The 15,980-nt window shown below is 48.7% G+C and overlaps 1 protein-coding gene across 5 annotated transcripts in view; it reads left to right on the top strand.

Annotated features, from left to right (window-relative positions):
- Positions 1–15,980, top strand: part of CTIF (cap binding complex dependent translation initiation factor) — a 240,841-nt gene that overhangs the window by 136,646 nt on the left and 88,215 nt on the right. For 4 of the 5 annotated variants that reach the window (XM_024196380.2, XM_024196382.2, XM_024196381.2 and 1 more), the window contains 2 exons: positions 5,150–5,594; positions 9,734–10,063. In XM_024196380.2, coding sequence (XP_024052148.1) covers positions 5,150–5,594; positions 9,734–10,063 — 775 coding nt within the window. The remainder of the gene's footprint in view (positions 1–5,149; positions 5,595–9,733; positions 10,064–15,980) is intronic. The other variant, XM_024196383.2, reaches the window with a different exon arrangement.

The following is a 15,980-nucleotide window of genomic DNA, read 5'->3' on the forward strand; positions in this document are numbered from 1 at the left end:
ATATTACAGTGGTCAGTGGCTAAACAGTTTCCAGATCTGTCTGCCAAACCAGTCTGCCCGTCAGAACTGTATTCCTTGGTACCCGCATTAGTTCAACCCATTTTCTGAGGCCAACTGGCTCTTAACCATAAAGACTGAGGGCTTGTATTTGGCTAAATGTGGGAAGAACAGACTCGTGCTCAGTGGCAATGGAAGGAATTTGTGTTTAGTCTCATACCACTGAATTTAGGTCTGAGACATTCAAAAAAAATTTTGCAAACTGAATGGGAGAAGAAATAAAAAAGGAGATGAGGAAGACGGGAAACTTTCCTGTTTGCCGTAAGTTACAGTCATGTTACAAATATAGATTCTCCACACAAGACTCTAACAATATTTATTTGTTTCCATTAATTAATACAGTTGTACGTTGTTTTGTAAGTGTGTAAAGAGGTATTTGAGAGCTAAGCTTTATCCTTAATAGGGCAATGTCAGTATAAAAGTGAGTTAAAAAAATCTTTACCTAGGTTACTAGTAACTCCTTACATTGTTAAAATTGGAAGAGTAATATAAATCTAACTTACTTTTCATTCTCTATTGCTTTGCTCTTCCCTCCACTTGAACACCAGAGTTTAACTGGTCAGTTTTGCTTTCTGTTTATATTCAGTCTCAGTTTCTGGTTCTTATGCAGCAGTATGATGATATTGTGTTTTGGGTTGCAAATATTGCAGGGGAATGATACAGGTAACACAACACATTTAATTACATGTAAAACATCTGTTTACAAACAAAAATCTTTACTTAAAAAGTTACGGCAAAAATGTTTCATTGGAGTCCAGCTAACACCTAAACGCAAAATTGCACATTCTTTATAAAATTCTTCCCCTTGAAAAACTCAAATGTTAGAATGTCTGAAAATGAACAGTGAAAAAGATCCAGCCTTCTGAGGGTTGAGGTTTAAGGGCTTAGAAAGAAGGGGAAAGACACAACATTACAAAGCCAGTTTTGTGAATGTTACAGTTGCCCCACTCCCTACCGCCTCTCTCCTTCTGTCAGTGCAAATTGTGAAGCTGCGTCATTGCAACCCCACGGGCCTGAAAAGTGCTGAATTTTACAGTGCCGATCCAGCATGCTTTTTAAACAACATAGCAAGTGTTAAAAGGACCGTGGGCATGCTGGGAACTGCTGCTGGTTTTACTGCTAGCCCTAATGCAGTCATTGAGAAGCCAGCACAATCCAGGGCTCTGGGGTGTCTCCTTTTAAAGGGACAGCACTGTAAATAGAGGCTCTCCTCCTTTTTAGAACTGTCTGCTCCCCCATCTTGATGCATTCACAGTCCAGAACTGGTGACCTCACATGTCACTGCCATGGGGAAGCAGTTGTCATGTTACAGTCACCAGACTGAATGAGCTGGAGGAAAGAGTCTGATTAGATAAGAGCAAGAGCTTCTATTTAGATGTACAGCTATCTGGATAATCAACAGTGGAGTAAAGGAAATAACCCTGGTAAAAGGCACACAACTGCTAAATGGGATTTGGATGCAATGTGGTATAATTAAAAAAATCCCTGTGCATCTTTTTAAACTCTATTCTGGTATTGCCTTGAAGATAACCTGGTTTAAAGCAATGGAAAACCACACAGGTCATAGGATACCCTAAATCCTGTCCTTTTTTATGAAAACAGGCCTTTAAACTTCCTCCCCTTTTTTTTTTTCATGTGTTGCAAACCCTGATAATCTTGTCTTGACAGCCCGTTTGGAAATCTGAAATATCCAAGTTCAGATGGAGAATGCAAGACACCCTTTGGCCGCATCTACTGGCAGGAATTTCCTCCAGCGTCAGCTTCCTGTAGAGAGGAGCAAGGGGAAATGTCCTCACTTTTCAGTGTTACAGGCACACACTTGTTTGTTTGTTGTTTAGGATGATAGCGTCTGCTTTGTGGGAAACTTCCCATGCCAGATACATTTGCTCCTCTAGAGAAAATACAGACTGTGGACACAAGTGAATGTGCGGCCAGATTACTTCATTCATTTTACTGTTGCTTTTGGGGAGGGATAGCTCAGTGGTTTGAGCATTGGCCTGCTAAGCCTAGGCTTGTGAGTTCAGTGCTTGAGGGGGCCACTTAGGGATCTGGGGCAAAATCAGTACTTGGTCCTGCTAGTGAAGGCAGGGGGCTGGACTCAATGACCTTTCAGGGTCCCTTCCAGTTCTATGAGATAGGTATATCTCCATATATTATTATTTATTATTTTCAGGTAGACACATACTCTAATCTAGGTTTCAGAGTAGCAGCCGTGTTAGTCTGTATCAGCAAAAAGAACAGGAGTACTTGTGGCACCTTAGACTAACAAATTTATTTGAGCATAAGCTTTCGTGGGCTACAGCCCACTTCATCGAATGAATAGAATGGAACATACAGTAAGAAGATATACATACATACAGAGAACATAAAAAGGTGGAAGTAGCCATACCAACTGTAAGAGGCTAATTAATTAAGAGAAGCTATTAACAGCAGGAGGGAAAAACTTTTGAAGTGATAATCAAGATGGCCCATTTCGGACAGTTGACATGAAGGTGTGAGGATACTTTAACATGGGGAAATAGATTCAATTAGTGTAATGACCGAGCCATTCCCAGTCTCCGTTCAAACCTAAGTTAATGGTATCTAGTTTGCATATTAATTCAAGTTCAGCAGCTTCTCGTTGGAGCTAGTAGTTGGAGCAAGGGTCTAAGAGCCAGGACTTGTGGGTTGAATAGATGACTTCCCCATTGACTAGCTGTGCTATCTTGGGCAAATCATTTGCGGACTTTGATTCCCATCTGTGCCTGGGTAAATCTAATTTTGTCTCTTGATGCTCAATTTTAGCAACTCCTGTTACATTTCAAATAACTTTCTACCTGAACGAGAACAGTTTAAAGAACTCAGAAGTAGGCCCCTTTGAAACCGAGAGCTCCACGTTGGTGGAACAGTGTGGGGATACAACCAAAATTTCTTTTGCCATAAACTTATGGGAAGAAGTTTTCCTGAGATCTCTTCCTTGCCTGGCTTCTATCCAAAGAGACGTTTTTACTGCTGAGGTTGGGAGAAGCCAACCCTTCAGACCTTTGGTCTAGAAGGGACTGCAGCAAACTGGAATCCTTCAAAGGGGACCAAAGCAATTAGACATTCAATGGGACTTGACCACCTAACTCAATTGAAAATCCAACCCAGCTTCTTGGGGGACGTTCAGACATGTGTCAGGTTTTGTACCATCTTGGATGGCGATATAACATCTCTCCTGTTTTGTTGGGAAGGCGCACAGAGCTCTTCCCTACAAGAGGGGGAAGACCTTTTAGTGAGACGTGAGACACAAAGACTATCTGAGACTAGGTGGCTTAGTCTGCCAGGTCAATAGCGAAATACAGACCCAGTTGGCAGAGATCAGACACACGGGGCGCAATGATATGTAAGGTTTCTCGGGTGTTGTAAAGCCATCTTTGTTACTGAAGCCTAGGGTTAGCTATCTGTCTCCACTACTGTAGTATCTACCTGCCTCGATCTTTAAAGTATTTATCCTCCCAACACTTCCGTGAGGCAGGGAATGCTGTTAACCCCATTTTACAGATGTAGGGGCTGGAGCACAGGAGAGGGTAAGTGACTTGCCAAGGTTGCATGGGAAGTCTGTGACAAAGCAGGAACTTGAACCCAGCCTCCCAAGGCCGAGGCTTGGACTCTAACCACTGGACCATCCTTCCTCCTGTAACAACACATTCTGCAACATTTGTCTAGTGGTTTTTCTTTTACATTCCTTTTGATGTCATACTTTTTCTCTCCATTTCTATAATCTGCCAATAAAACCTATTTGTATTTAAGACCAATAGAATTGTTAGGCTTGGAGACTTGTTTGGGACAGTCATGGGCAGGTGGCAGAGACAAGTGAGAGCAGCTGACTCTAACCAGGAAGGAAAGACAAATGGGAGAGGAGGGGGAATAGTGGTGTGAGAACAGGGTCAAGGGTGCACAAGAGATTGCTAACTCTGTCTAGCTCTGTAACGGGGCGGGACTCACCCCTGTGGCGCCTCCTGCTAGTCGTCCAGGGAATTAGCATTTCCAGCCTCCGGAGCGCCCTCTGCAGGCCGGTGTCCCGCTTGCCGCTGGGCCCGAGTCCCTCCTGGACCCCGGTGCCCTATTCAGGCCTGGGTGCTGCCCCCTGGCAGTATCCCTACAGATCTGGGTCTCCCCTCCCATACCCTCCTCAGGGAACCCCCACCCTCTATCCCCACCTCGCCTAAGACTATGGCTACTGCCAGTCAACTAGCCCCCGTTCCCTGGGGCAGACTGCTGTGTAAGTGCCACTCATCACCGGCGAGGGGGGTTTGGACCTCCTGCCTCCGCCTACCCCAGGCTACCTCTCTATAGCCCCAGTACCTGTTCTTGGCCTTTAACAAGGCCAGCAGCCTGGGGGGTTTCCAGGCCGGAGCTCCCCAGCTCCTCTAGCCTTCCCCCAGCCCTGCTCCAGTCTAGGTACCCTCTCAGTTCCAGGCAGCCAGGCCCTTCTCCCTCAAGAGCTAGAGGGAGAGTGCTCCTCTGGCTTCTGGCCCCAGCCCTCTTATAAGGACCACTTGGGCCCTCATTAAGCCAGCCACAGCCTGATTGGGGCGTGGCCCCCAGCTGAGGCTGCTTCCCCCAATCAGCCCCCGCTTTTCCTTCCCTGCCACAGCCCTCTCCCCAGGCTGTTTTAAGCCTTTTAAGGCAGGAGCGGGTGACCACCCCACTACAAGCTCCCTGCAGCATAGCTCCAGGGAAAGAACCAGCATGGGAACGGGAATTATGTGAAAGACACTTGGTGGTGATCATCCAGGAGTCTATGGAAGTGGTGTTGGGTCCCAGCAGGGCTCCGAGATGTATTGATCAGCATGAGAGTGCGCTGTGGGCTTGGGTAATGCGAACACAGTTGGACTGTTATTATTTGGGATCATTTTTTAAGATGTTCCAATTGCATGGCTGCTGTGTTACTCTGCACGGCTGAGCACCTCCCCAGGAAATCGCTCTCTTCGTCAGTGCCTCAAATTACCCCATTGGAAAGCCCTTGTTCGGGAAGCTGTTGTGGCAAGTTTGGTGCTCTCCTGGTGCAGATGAACGTAGGAGAAGGTGAGGGGCTTGAGCATGCTGACTTGTCTGTTTGTGTTTGCAGGAGACAACAGAGGCCTCCTGGAGGAAACAAATCACAGCAGCAGCACACGGATCATCAGCAAGGTACTGCCAAACACAACAGGGAACACCAGAAACTCTACCAGGGAGGCCAACCCCCTCACTCCTCAGGGAGGCCAGGCCACCACGGCTACAGCCAAAACCGGCGATGGCACCACAACCAGAAGCACTCACCCAACGACAAGGAAACGCACAGAAATGCCAAAGAGACTGAGAGTTTGAAAATCGAGGACGCCTCCGTCTGCACAGTGCACATCCCCCTGGAGATGTACCGGAGCACGGAGGTCGTGGAGAGACCGTCTCAGCAGTACATTCAGGAACCAGAACCCAAGCAGAGAGACAGTGTTCATGAGCGCATCGGGGAAAGGCCAAAGGTCAATTTGCTCCAGTCTTCCAAAGACAGACTGCGAAGGAGACTAAAAGAAAAGGTACTATTCCTGTGGGGAGCTGAATTTCCCTGTATTAAAAGCTCAACTGTTGATCCTTTCACACACGTACATGGGGCCTTGTTCCTGAGCACAGCCAAACTTATCGTCTCCTCTCCTAAAGTCAACATTTCTTCTGGTGGGTGGCTGGGTTTTTGTGGTTCTTTGTCGGGCCTTTTACTGACACACTGCTGAGTCTCTCTATCTAACTGCACCTGACCTGTTGTTTGGTGTTCATGTTAAGGCCGAGTTTTCAAAGGAGGAATTGTGAAAACCCCCCCCTGCAGAAAACACTGCATGAAGATGCGGGTTTATGAGCCCAAATCAGGAGCACGTGCATTTCCCAGCCTATTTGCAAATGCCAGTTGAGTTTCTGGAGTGTTCTAAAATGTGGCTGTGTGTCTCTTCCAGAATCTAGATCAGAGGTGGGCAAACTACGGCCCGCGGGCCACATCCGGCCCGCGGGACCATCCTGCCCTGAGCTCCTGGCCTGGGAGGCTAGCCCCCAGCCCCTCCCCCGCTGTTCCCCCTCCCCCGCAGCATCAGCTCACTCGCTCCGCTGCCAGCGCAATGCTCTGGGCGGCGGGGCTATGAGCTCCTGGGGCAGCGCAGCCGCAGAGCCCGGCCTGACCCGGTCTCTGTGCTGCATGGTGGCGGCAGCGGCATGGCCCGGTTCCAGCCGGGGGGCACGGCTCCAGCACCACCAGCCACCGGTGCTCCAGGCAGCGCGGTACAGGGGCAGGGAGCAGGGGGGTTGGACAGAAGGCAGGGGAGTTCGGGGTGGTGGTCAGGGGGTGGGGGTGTGGATAGGGGTCGGGGGGGAACAGAGGGTTGAATGGGGGCAGGGGTCTCCAGGGGGCAGTCAGGGAGAAGGGGTGGTTGGATGGGGCAGGAGTCCCGGGGGGACCGTCAGGAAGGAGAGGAGGGGTTGGATGGGACGGCGGGGGTCCGTGGACAGCCCGGGGATATGGAGCGGGGGGGTGTCAATGGGGCAGGGGTCCCGGGGGGGGGCATCAGGGAATGTGGGGGTTGGATGGGGCAGGAGTCTGGGTGGGGAGGGTAGATAGGAGGTGGGGGCCGGGCCACGACCCCCTCCCCTAACCGGCCCTCCGTACAATTTATGAAACCCGATGCGGCTCTCAGGCCAAAAAGTTTGCCCAGCCCTGATCTAGATACTGAGTGCAGAATTCAGACTTTGAACACTGGAGAGATAGATTTAGCTACTTAAACCTGATATCCATTTATCTAGATAGATGGATAAATATATGAAAGCACCCTTATCCTTCCCCCTTCTCTTGACCAACTCAACAATAATAAAACTTGTGTGTGCAAGTGATGGACGAGAAATCATTTCTGGAGACAAAGTTGCAAATTTCTGAGGGTTTAATAGATAATCCGTCCACGTGCACCCTAGAGAATGCAGGATTTTTGTTGTAAGTGTATTTGTGCGTATTGAAAAAATCCACACAAATGAATTTTCAGCAAAAATATCCAAATGTGTAGTAAAAAATAAACACAAATATGCAGAGCATATCTAGTATATGAAATGAAACAAACATGAACATAAACAGCTCTGTTGTGTGTTTGTGTGCATACCCATTTGTATATGTCTGTGTATCTGTATGTATGCAGTGCGATGTAGACCATTTTAATTCTTAATATTCTCCTGTAAAACATAGATGATATGCAAACTGTTTTAAAATACTCACTTGCAAGTTTCTTTCCTGAGACCTAATGTAGGGTCTGATCTTGCAAATTATCACTCACCTAAACAGTCCTTACTCGTGTGAGCAATTTCACTGGCTTCTGTGGGACTATTTACATGAGAAGAGACGGTTTGAAGGATCAAACCCATAATCATAGCTTCTAGGAGCCTGGTGTCATGTGAGAGCAATACTCCAGGTAAACGCCAAGTTATGTTTATGCCCCATGTCCAGCATTGAGTTTACACAGCTGGCCTTCTGACAGCTCCACCCATCAGGTTTCAAGGCCACACCTGGAATTTGCTAAAGGTTTCAGGGCACTTTCATAGAGTGTGGCACGATGTTTTGTCAATGGAAAAAAAGAAAGAGAGGCGATCAGCTCGTAGCAAATGTGAGATGTCCACTGCATGTCTGTCCCTAGCAAAAAGTTTCACAGCATAATTAAATGTTAAAAAGCTGCAATACTATGAGTGGTAATGTTATTCATTAAAATGCACAAAAGCCAGGAGATGAAAGAGTTAGAGCTCTTGTAGTAACTGCAATTGGTTCACATTGTGCATATATAGCATGTGATAGTCTTGATTAGGTTGTTCAATGTCTATCCAGATCTAGGTACTTCTGTGGCATTGTAGCCCTATAATCTGAGCACCTCACAAATACTAGTGAATCTATTTTCATAAAAGCCCATAAGCCAGGAAAGCAGCATTATTCCCACTTTACAGATGGGAAATTGAGACATGGAGCGATCAAGGGGCTTGCCCAGCATCACACAGAAAGTGTTTGGCAGAGTCAGGAATTGATTGAAGATTTGAGTCTCAGCCCAGTGCCTTAAACCATCAGGCTAACCTTCTTCCCATTGACCAGAGCATATGGGCTGTAAGTTTGTAACATCAGAGGGAGAAAGGAGCAACGTCTACTGGGCCCAGCCTACTACCACTAATAAGGAAGGGAAAGTGAGAGGAGTGGAAGAGAGAGAGGGTACGGCATAACATGGCTGACTCTCATGCAGCACTTGCTGCACAAAAGCAACAGAAAAACCTGCCTTCCTGGCTCCTTTAAGCAGAGCTAGCACCTTATAGCATTCTACTAGTCAGTGACTGAATATTCAAAGTTCTCTGTTGCCTGCAATATGTTGCAGAAACCTCAAGTGCTTACTGCTAATCACTGTGAGCTGCTCAGAAAGTTATGGGAGGGGCTTGACTAGAATATCCATAGCGCTTTCCACCGTCCAGATACTTTATGAACATTAAGTAATCCCCACAGCTTCCCTGTTGCAAAGCTAGGTCTCATGCTACCCAAATTGGGAAGTAACTATGCTAATGCCTGCATATGCCCAGTGTGACCTTGCATAGGCGGTGAGTTATATGGGCCTGTGGTGCCCGTGCTCCACCAATATTCAAGAACGTGGGCCCAGCTCCACCAATGTTTGGGCTTATATTTTCAGAGCCCTCCCGTCCATAGGATGGACCGGTGCAACCACCCCGGGCCCCATGCTTTGGGGGGCCTGCACTTCTGGGGCCCGCAGGGTCCAGGTCGCCTGGGGGGTTAGTGGGAGACCTGGCGCTGGCAGCAGCAAGCAACCCGTCCCCAGCCCGCTCTACCCTGCCCCCGCTCTGCCCCTTCACCCAAGTCCCCGCTCCACCTCTTCCCGCCCCTGCTTCGCCCCTGCCCCATCCCCATTCCACCCCTTCCCCCAAGTCCGCACTTCTTCCACCCCTTCCCGCCCCTGCTCCACCCCCTCCCCACCCCCATTCCACTCCTTCCCCCCAGCCCCCGCCCTGCCTCTTTCTGGCTTCCACCCCCTCCCCTGAGCGATGCTGGGAGCTGGTGGAGCAGGGGCGGGCTGGGGCTGGGTCTCTCGCTGCTGCCAGCACCAGGCCCCCCACTAACTCCCCAGGCCACCCTGGACCCCACAGCCCCCCATAGCGCGGGGCCCACCAAAGTGCAGCTCCTGGGGCGGTTGCCCCAGTCCGTCCTATGGACGGAACGACTCTGCTTGGACCTGTTCTGGGCACCACCAAAAATTATACAAACCCTGACACCCATGTCACCTTGGTATTTCCAGGTGCCTGAGCAGGGTCATGCTGAGTCAGTGTGTTCACAGTATCGGTAGCTATGGCTTTTCTCTGCAGGCAAACCTGGTTCATGGGCACTTAGTAAATGTCACACCTCTGAGGTACACAGGTATATCTATCACATGGGGACGCTGAGGCACAGAGATGTGATATGACTTGCACAGGAGTCATAGATGGAGTCCCTGTCAGAGCAGTAATTAGCGCTCCCAAGTTCTTGGCTCCCACTCCGGACCTCAGACCACTAGAGTATGCCACTAGAACATGCCTAGATTTAGATCTGATTGTATGACTCCCATCACCCCCTACCCCCTGTTTTCTGTGAAAGAACAAGGGCTGATATGTCTGTTTTTTCCTTGTGTAACAGATGCCTTGTCTTTCCCTTTTCACGGACCAGGACGAAGTGCCGGTGGAGGCAACCAACCCCCAAAAGAACAAAATGGACAAATTAATTGAAATCCTCAACAGCATGAGGAACAACAGCAGTGATGTGGACTCCAAGCTCACCACCTTCATGGAGGAGGCCCAGAACTCCACCAACTCCGAGGAGATGCTGGGCGAGATCGTCAAGACCATTTACCAGAAAGCGGTGACGGACCGCAGCTTCGCCTCCACAGCCGCCAAGCTCTGTGACAAAATGGCGCTCTTCATGGTGGAGGGGACCAAGTTCCGAAGCCTGCTTCTCAACATGCTGCAGGTAATTAGATATTTGCAGCTGCTCCCAGTGTGTTATTACTAGAAAGAAGTCCAGGAATTCTGACCATAGTTGAGCTTTTCCCAAGTTCCATTCTTGCCCAATTAATTATAGAAAAGAAAAGTGTAAGTGAAGAGAGGGCAGTGGTTTTTGTGTTTGTTTATGCAAGTGTTTCATGGTTACAACAGACCGATATAATTTTCTAGGCACCATCCGGTTAATATCCATCTCTATCTCTCCTTCTGTTTTAAAAGCTCAGTTTAACAAATGCTCATTCCCCAGGCACTGTCCCTACCTAGTTTTAACCCATAAAGCTCTAAAAGGTTTGGATTCTTAGTACGTCAGAGACTACCTCTCTCCTTATGCGATTCCCCAGCGGTTGAGATTATTATTGTTTGTTGTTCGTATTCCTGTAGTACCTACAATCTTGGACCAACATCAGAGCCCATGTGCTGGGAGTGTACATAGACAGTCCCTGGCCTGAAGAGCTTGCAGTCTAAATAGACAAGACAGGCCAAAGAGGAGAAAGGAAGGATCTTTATCCCCGTTTACAGACAGGGAGATGAGGCTCAGGGAGGTGAAGGCCAAGATCCCCAAAGGGATTTAGGTACCTGAAGACTAGAATGTGTTGCTGCAGTCCGCAAAACCCTTCACTTGGCTGCCACCTCGCCCTGTAGGTCCCTAAACTCACTCGGCACCAACGTTTTCACTGTAAAAATTCCCGAGGCATCTAAGTTTCTCCCTGGGGGCAAGTGCACTGCTGGCACAGGCAGGCATCTAGGTGGCCTATTTCACGCCTAAGCCCAGCATGATCCTAAAGGCAGGTGCAGACAGGCATTCCCCAATCTATCTCACCTGTGGGGCCTGAATCCGATAGTTGTGCTCAGAGGCCTCCTCTGAAGTCCCTTTGTGGATCTGGGCTGAAGCGACTTGCCCAAGGTCACACAGGAAAGTCTATGGCACAGTCTTGACTTGAATCCAGATCTCTGTGCCCTAATTACAAGATCTCCCTTCCTACAAGATCTGGTGAGGCACTTGAGGAGGTGATGGGCATTTGAGGAGACAGCTCTCTGGCTTAAATGGAAGAAAGCTGGGCATTATCCGTGGAGGGTCCTCACCGCTGGTATTTGTGTCCCCCATTGGTCTGCCAGAGCCCAAGTTTGTTGCTGCATATCTCACAGCTCTTGATGCTAAACACATGGAAATAAATAGCTGAAAGTTGCTTTAATCCAATATGAGCCCTGACTCAACTACACCGTCTAGGAAGCAGAGGAAAATTGCTGGCATCGATCTGCCTGGCTTGCAGCTGTAACAGCTGCACTTACAACCCGGACGGTAATGATTTGTGTGTGTGCAGATCATTGATTATCACGGGTGACTTTTTTATCAGTACACCCAGCATTGGGTTTACTGTACCATGTCCAAGAACTCTATAGAAAAGCAAAGTCAATTAAAAAATAAACTGATAGCCCTGGCATTTAGACCATAATAATGATATATAACCAGGGAAATTGGGATTGTCCCCTAGGCACCGGCTGCCCGCTGATGGAGAGCATAGGTTTGAATGTCTGTGTTGGTTTATTATGCTGTTTTGCAGCTCATCACATGGTTAATATGTGATTATTTGCTTTCTGGGAGAGGGTATCTTAGAGTCCCTAGGCCTGCCTGCCCCTTCAACATACCCTCTTTGTTCCCTGCCTGCACAAGGCACATGCCGTTCCTGATTATTTGTTTGGCCAAGGAGGGTTAGAGCAGGCTCTCTCACTCAGGGCCGGCTCCAGCTTTTTTGCCGCCTAAAGCGGTGAAGCCGGGGGGGGGGGGAAGAGGGAGAGAGGAAAAAGATAAAGCCGCGATCGGCGGCACATTGGCGGCAGCTCTACCACGCCGCTTCATTCTTCGGCGGCAATTCAGCTGCAGGTCCTTCCCTCCGAGAGGGACTGAGGGACCCGCCGCCGAAGACCCAGACGTGACTCCCCTTTCCATTGGCCGCCCCAAGCACCTGCTTCCTTTGCTGGTGCCTGGAGCCGGCCCTGTCAGGACCTACCTCTTTCCACATCTCTGATGGGCTGGATCCATGAGATGTGGCCCTTCAGTCTTGAATGTTTGGGCTCAGCTTAGCTCACCGTTTTTCAGGGAGGCTGGCTGGCTTATGGGATTGATAGGCTGTGGGACCTTTTAACCTGTTAGTTATCTGCTGAAAACAGCTCAGTTCAGCAGTGCACATGTGGTGCCAGCCCCAAAGTCCCATCGGCATTTTTCTTAATGCTCTGGCAACTAAAATACCAGCACTTGGCTGACATGTTAGGGACCAGGACCCTAGGCGGTCTGAATGGTCAGAGTAGGTGTAGTGGGTGGAGCAGGCATTCAGGTCGGGGAACGAAGTTGAGGGTCAGCACCAGAGTCAACCAGAGCCAGGGGTCGAGTCAGAATCAGGGACAGGAATCGAAGTTGAGGGGTGGGGCCAGGGTTAGATACCAAATGCCAGAGCCAAGGGTCAAACCAGAGTCAGAAGTCCGAGCCAGGGGTCCGAACCAGGACTGGTAACTGATGGTTGGAAGCAAGCTGTAGGGGTGGGAACCAGAGAAGAGGCCAGGACTAGGGATAGAGCAGGAGCAAAGGCAGGGGTGAGGCAGGAGCCAGGAGCGGAGCAGGAATCAGGAACAGGGTTGGGTACAGGGTGCCAAATGCAGGAAGTAGGCACAAGCGCAGGGTCCAATGCAGCAGCAACAGGGAATCACCTGGTTGCTCAGACAACTTACTGTGCCTTTGTCTGGCTTAAATAGCATGGTTGGGCCAATCGGTGGAGCCTGGCGAGGCGATCTTCCAATCAGGGCTTTTGTGGGTGGTGCCTTGGCTGAGGCTGTAGTTCTACTAGCTCCTTGACCCACCAGATTTCAGAAGACATTGGCTGGAGGCCAGGATGTCTGGGAACTCACAGGCCTAGGTTCGAGCCCCGGACATCACATGTGGAGGAAGGGAGCTTCTGGGAAATGATGGCAGGGACTCTCTCACTTCTCAGCTAAGGCTGACCCAGGCTGATGGGAGGTCCATGTATCTCACCTAAACTGTCTGTCCTCTGTCTACTCCAAGCAGGTGTTCAGCACCACAGGTGTAGTCGTGACTGATGTGCCTCTTCCCAGGGAAAGTGGAAAAGGTCACCTTGATTGAAACAAACAGGCATTGACAGCCATAGCATCACTCCGTGAGCTGAGAGGGTGGTGGATGGCAAGGATGCCCTTAGCGAAAAGGACCAGGTGGATGAGGATTATATGGAAAGCCTCTTGCCACATTACGGCATTGTCCATAGCATGTAACAATGTTGTACCCCAGCCGGTGATGTTATTTTGTATGGGCACAGGCTCCCTTTTTGTACTCTGCAGAGAGGAGAATTTGATGCTTCATTTATGTGCAGAAATGCTTTGTGGTGGTGATGTGGGAGCGGCCGTCCTTTTCATTTTGTTGCTGACGGTGTATGTTACGCACACATCCTGTCATTGAAATCACATCTTTCTTTGCAATGTACTTTCCTTGCCATTCTGCTTTCCTTTTCTGCTGTGGCTGGAATTCATCGCTTTATTATACTTTTGCATTGCTTGTTTCCAATCCTGTGGCTGGCTGTGCGCAGTGCCTGGGGCTGAGTCAGACTTTTGGGCAAACAACACGTGGCAGTTGTCTGACATTCCTTCTTGCCATATATCTACCCTTAATCCAGCTGGCAAAAATGCTGGCACTCTGATTTACATACAGTGAGCCCCTGACGCCCTCTGCTTTGATTTGGTGCAGCCACAAGCCAAGGAGGGAGAAGATCTTGCTAAAGTGCTACTGTGCCATCCTGCAATGGCTGCTGCCATTACTGTGACGTCGTCAGCTAGAACACTCCATCCCCCCCAAAAGAATATGAAATAGCAGCTGTGGTGAACATTCAGGTGTGAGCCAGTCTCCAGGAACCTGAGGGTATGTCTGCACAGCAAAGAAAACCCCTTGGCTGCCCCGTGTCAGCTGACTTGGGCTCGCAGGGCTCAGGCTGCGGGGCTGTTCCATTGCTGTGTAGACTGCTGGGCTTGGGCTGGAACCCAAACTCTGGGATCCTCCCATCTCACAGGGTCCTAGAGCTCAGACTTCAACCCAAGCCCAGATGTCTACACAGCAGTGAAACAGCCACGGACCCTGAGCCCCGTGAGCCTGAGTCGGCTGGCACAGGCCAGCCGCAGGTGTCTAGTTGCTGTGTAGATGTACCCTGAGAGCATTCCTTGCTCAGAAGGCTTTGCAAGTTAGCCTCACATTGGTGAGATTTGCGTCACTAGCTGATCATTCACTGAAAGGGTTTGTGCTTCTGTTTAAAGAAACAAACTCCAGTGAACACTGTCTTATCAACTGCTCCAGTGACCCACAAAAGTCAATCGATTCCTCGTGGTGACTTTCTCATGAAGAGGGGTGTATTCATTATTCACTACATCTGGGATACTTCAGGCCAGTGTCTTAAGAAAGGAGATTGTCCAATAAGGGTGACCTCTTTATATGGTTTTTATTGTGTTAATATCGAGTATGTACAGTTCTTATGAACATAACAATAATCAGGCATCACCTTCAAACTCCAGACCTTCAGCTACTTTGGGAATGCTAATTAAACCCTGCAGTAAGTATCATCCCCGTTTTTCAGATAGGGCACAGAGAAATTAAGTGACCTGCCCAAGGTTACTCTTACCAACTGGCAGAGCCAGGAATAAAACTGAGGAGTCCTAGTTCCCACTCTTGCTCTTTAACGATTAGAGGATTCTTCCTCTCAAGAAAAGTGACCATCTTCTCTTGATTGTCTGCTGTTAACTCTTCCTTCAGTGCTGTAGCCAGATGCTCAGCTGGTGCAAATGGGTGTAGATCATTGGCTTCAGTGGAACTTCACTGACTGTCTGCTCCAGTATTTTGAGTGGGGAAGTGTCCTGGAAGATTCCTCCCATTTTTTCCATTTACTCTTGTCCCTTTTTATGGAAAATAATGACTCTGTGGAGCTGAATCTTTCTCTTTGTGATTTTGCTGAGTTGGGAGGTTTCCAGTGAGGTCAAAACTTCACACCCCCTAATGCTGTTTACTCGGAAGGTAGGTAGAATTCTATCAAATGGCAGGAGATGAGGAGTCAAGGCTTCTGGGTTCTGATCTGCTACCAACTCATGGTCTGACCCTGGGCAAGTCACTGTATCTCGCTGGACTCCAGTTTCCCAACTGCGTTGACTTACTGGAGTGAAGTACTTTGAAGTTTATAAAATGGGGATGATAATACTGACTTACCTACCTGCTTGTTTTGTTGTGATCCCCAATGAACGCGTGCGTAAAGCACTTTCACATTAGAAGAAGGTGCAATATTCAGTACAAATAAAAAATTTCTATTTAATGAACTGCCCGTCCCCTTCTGGTTCTCCCTGTGCTCAGCCTCAGAGACTAGCAGATCTCATGAAACTCCATGTCTCTGAAGAAAGGAAATTACGCAGGGATGGAATTTGCCCCAAGTTCTCTAAAGCTGCCAGCAGAAAGCCTTCCATGTGATGCAGCTCCTCCGCTGTGTATGTCCATTGTATTCTGTATTATGAAATATCTGTTGTAGTAACGTGGTAAACGTGAAAGCTAACCTGTAGACCCTTCTGGGTGCAAGAAATCTCCGCTCTTGTTTCCTGCTCGTGCTAACAGATGGGGGAAATCTTGACTATAATTAACAGAGAAATTCCATTACACAAAGTTTTAAGTGATTTTTGAGCCTTGCTCTCCAGTGGGTTTACAATGAAAAGAGGGCTTTGCTTTCACAATTCTGGGTCAATGAGAGGGCAGGCATATATAATGAGAATCGTAGCCAAGGCTGGCTTATTGATGCACAGATTTCAGAGCGAGGAGGAGTCTGAAAAAATAAGAGAGAGATTTATGTGTAATGTGT

Source organism: Terrapene carolina, unplaced genomic scaffold (assembly GCF_002925995.2).
Source record: "Terrapene carolina triunguis isolate 2854851 unplaced genomic scaffold, T_m_triunguis-2.0 Scaffold69, whole genome shotgun sequence".
In the NCBI taxonomy this organism is placed as follows: domain Eukaryota; kingdom Metazoa; phylum Chordata; order Testudines; family Emydidae; genus Terrapene; species Terrapene triunguis.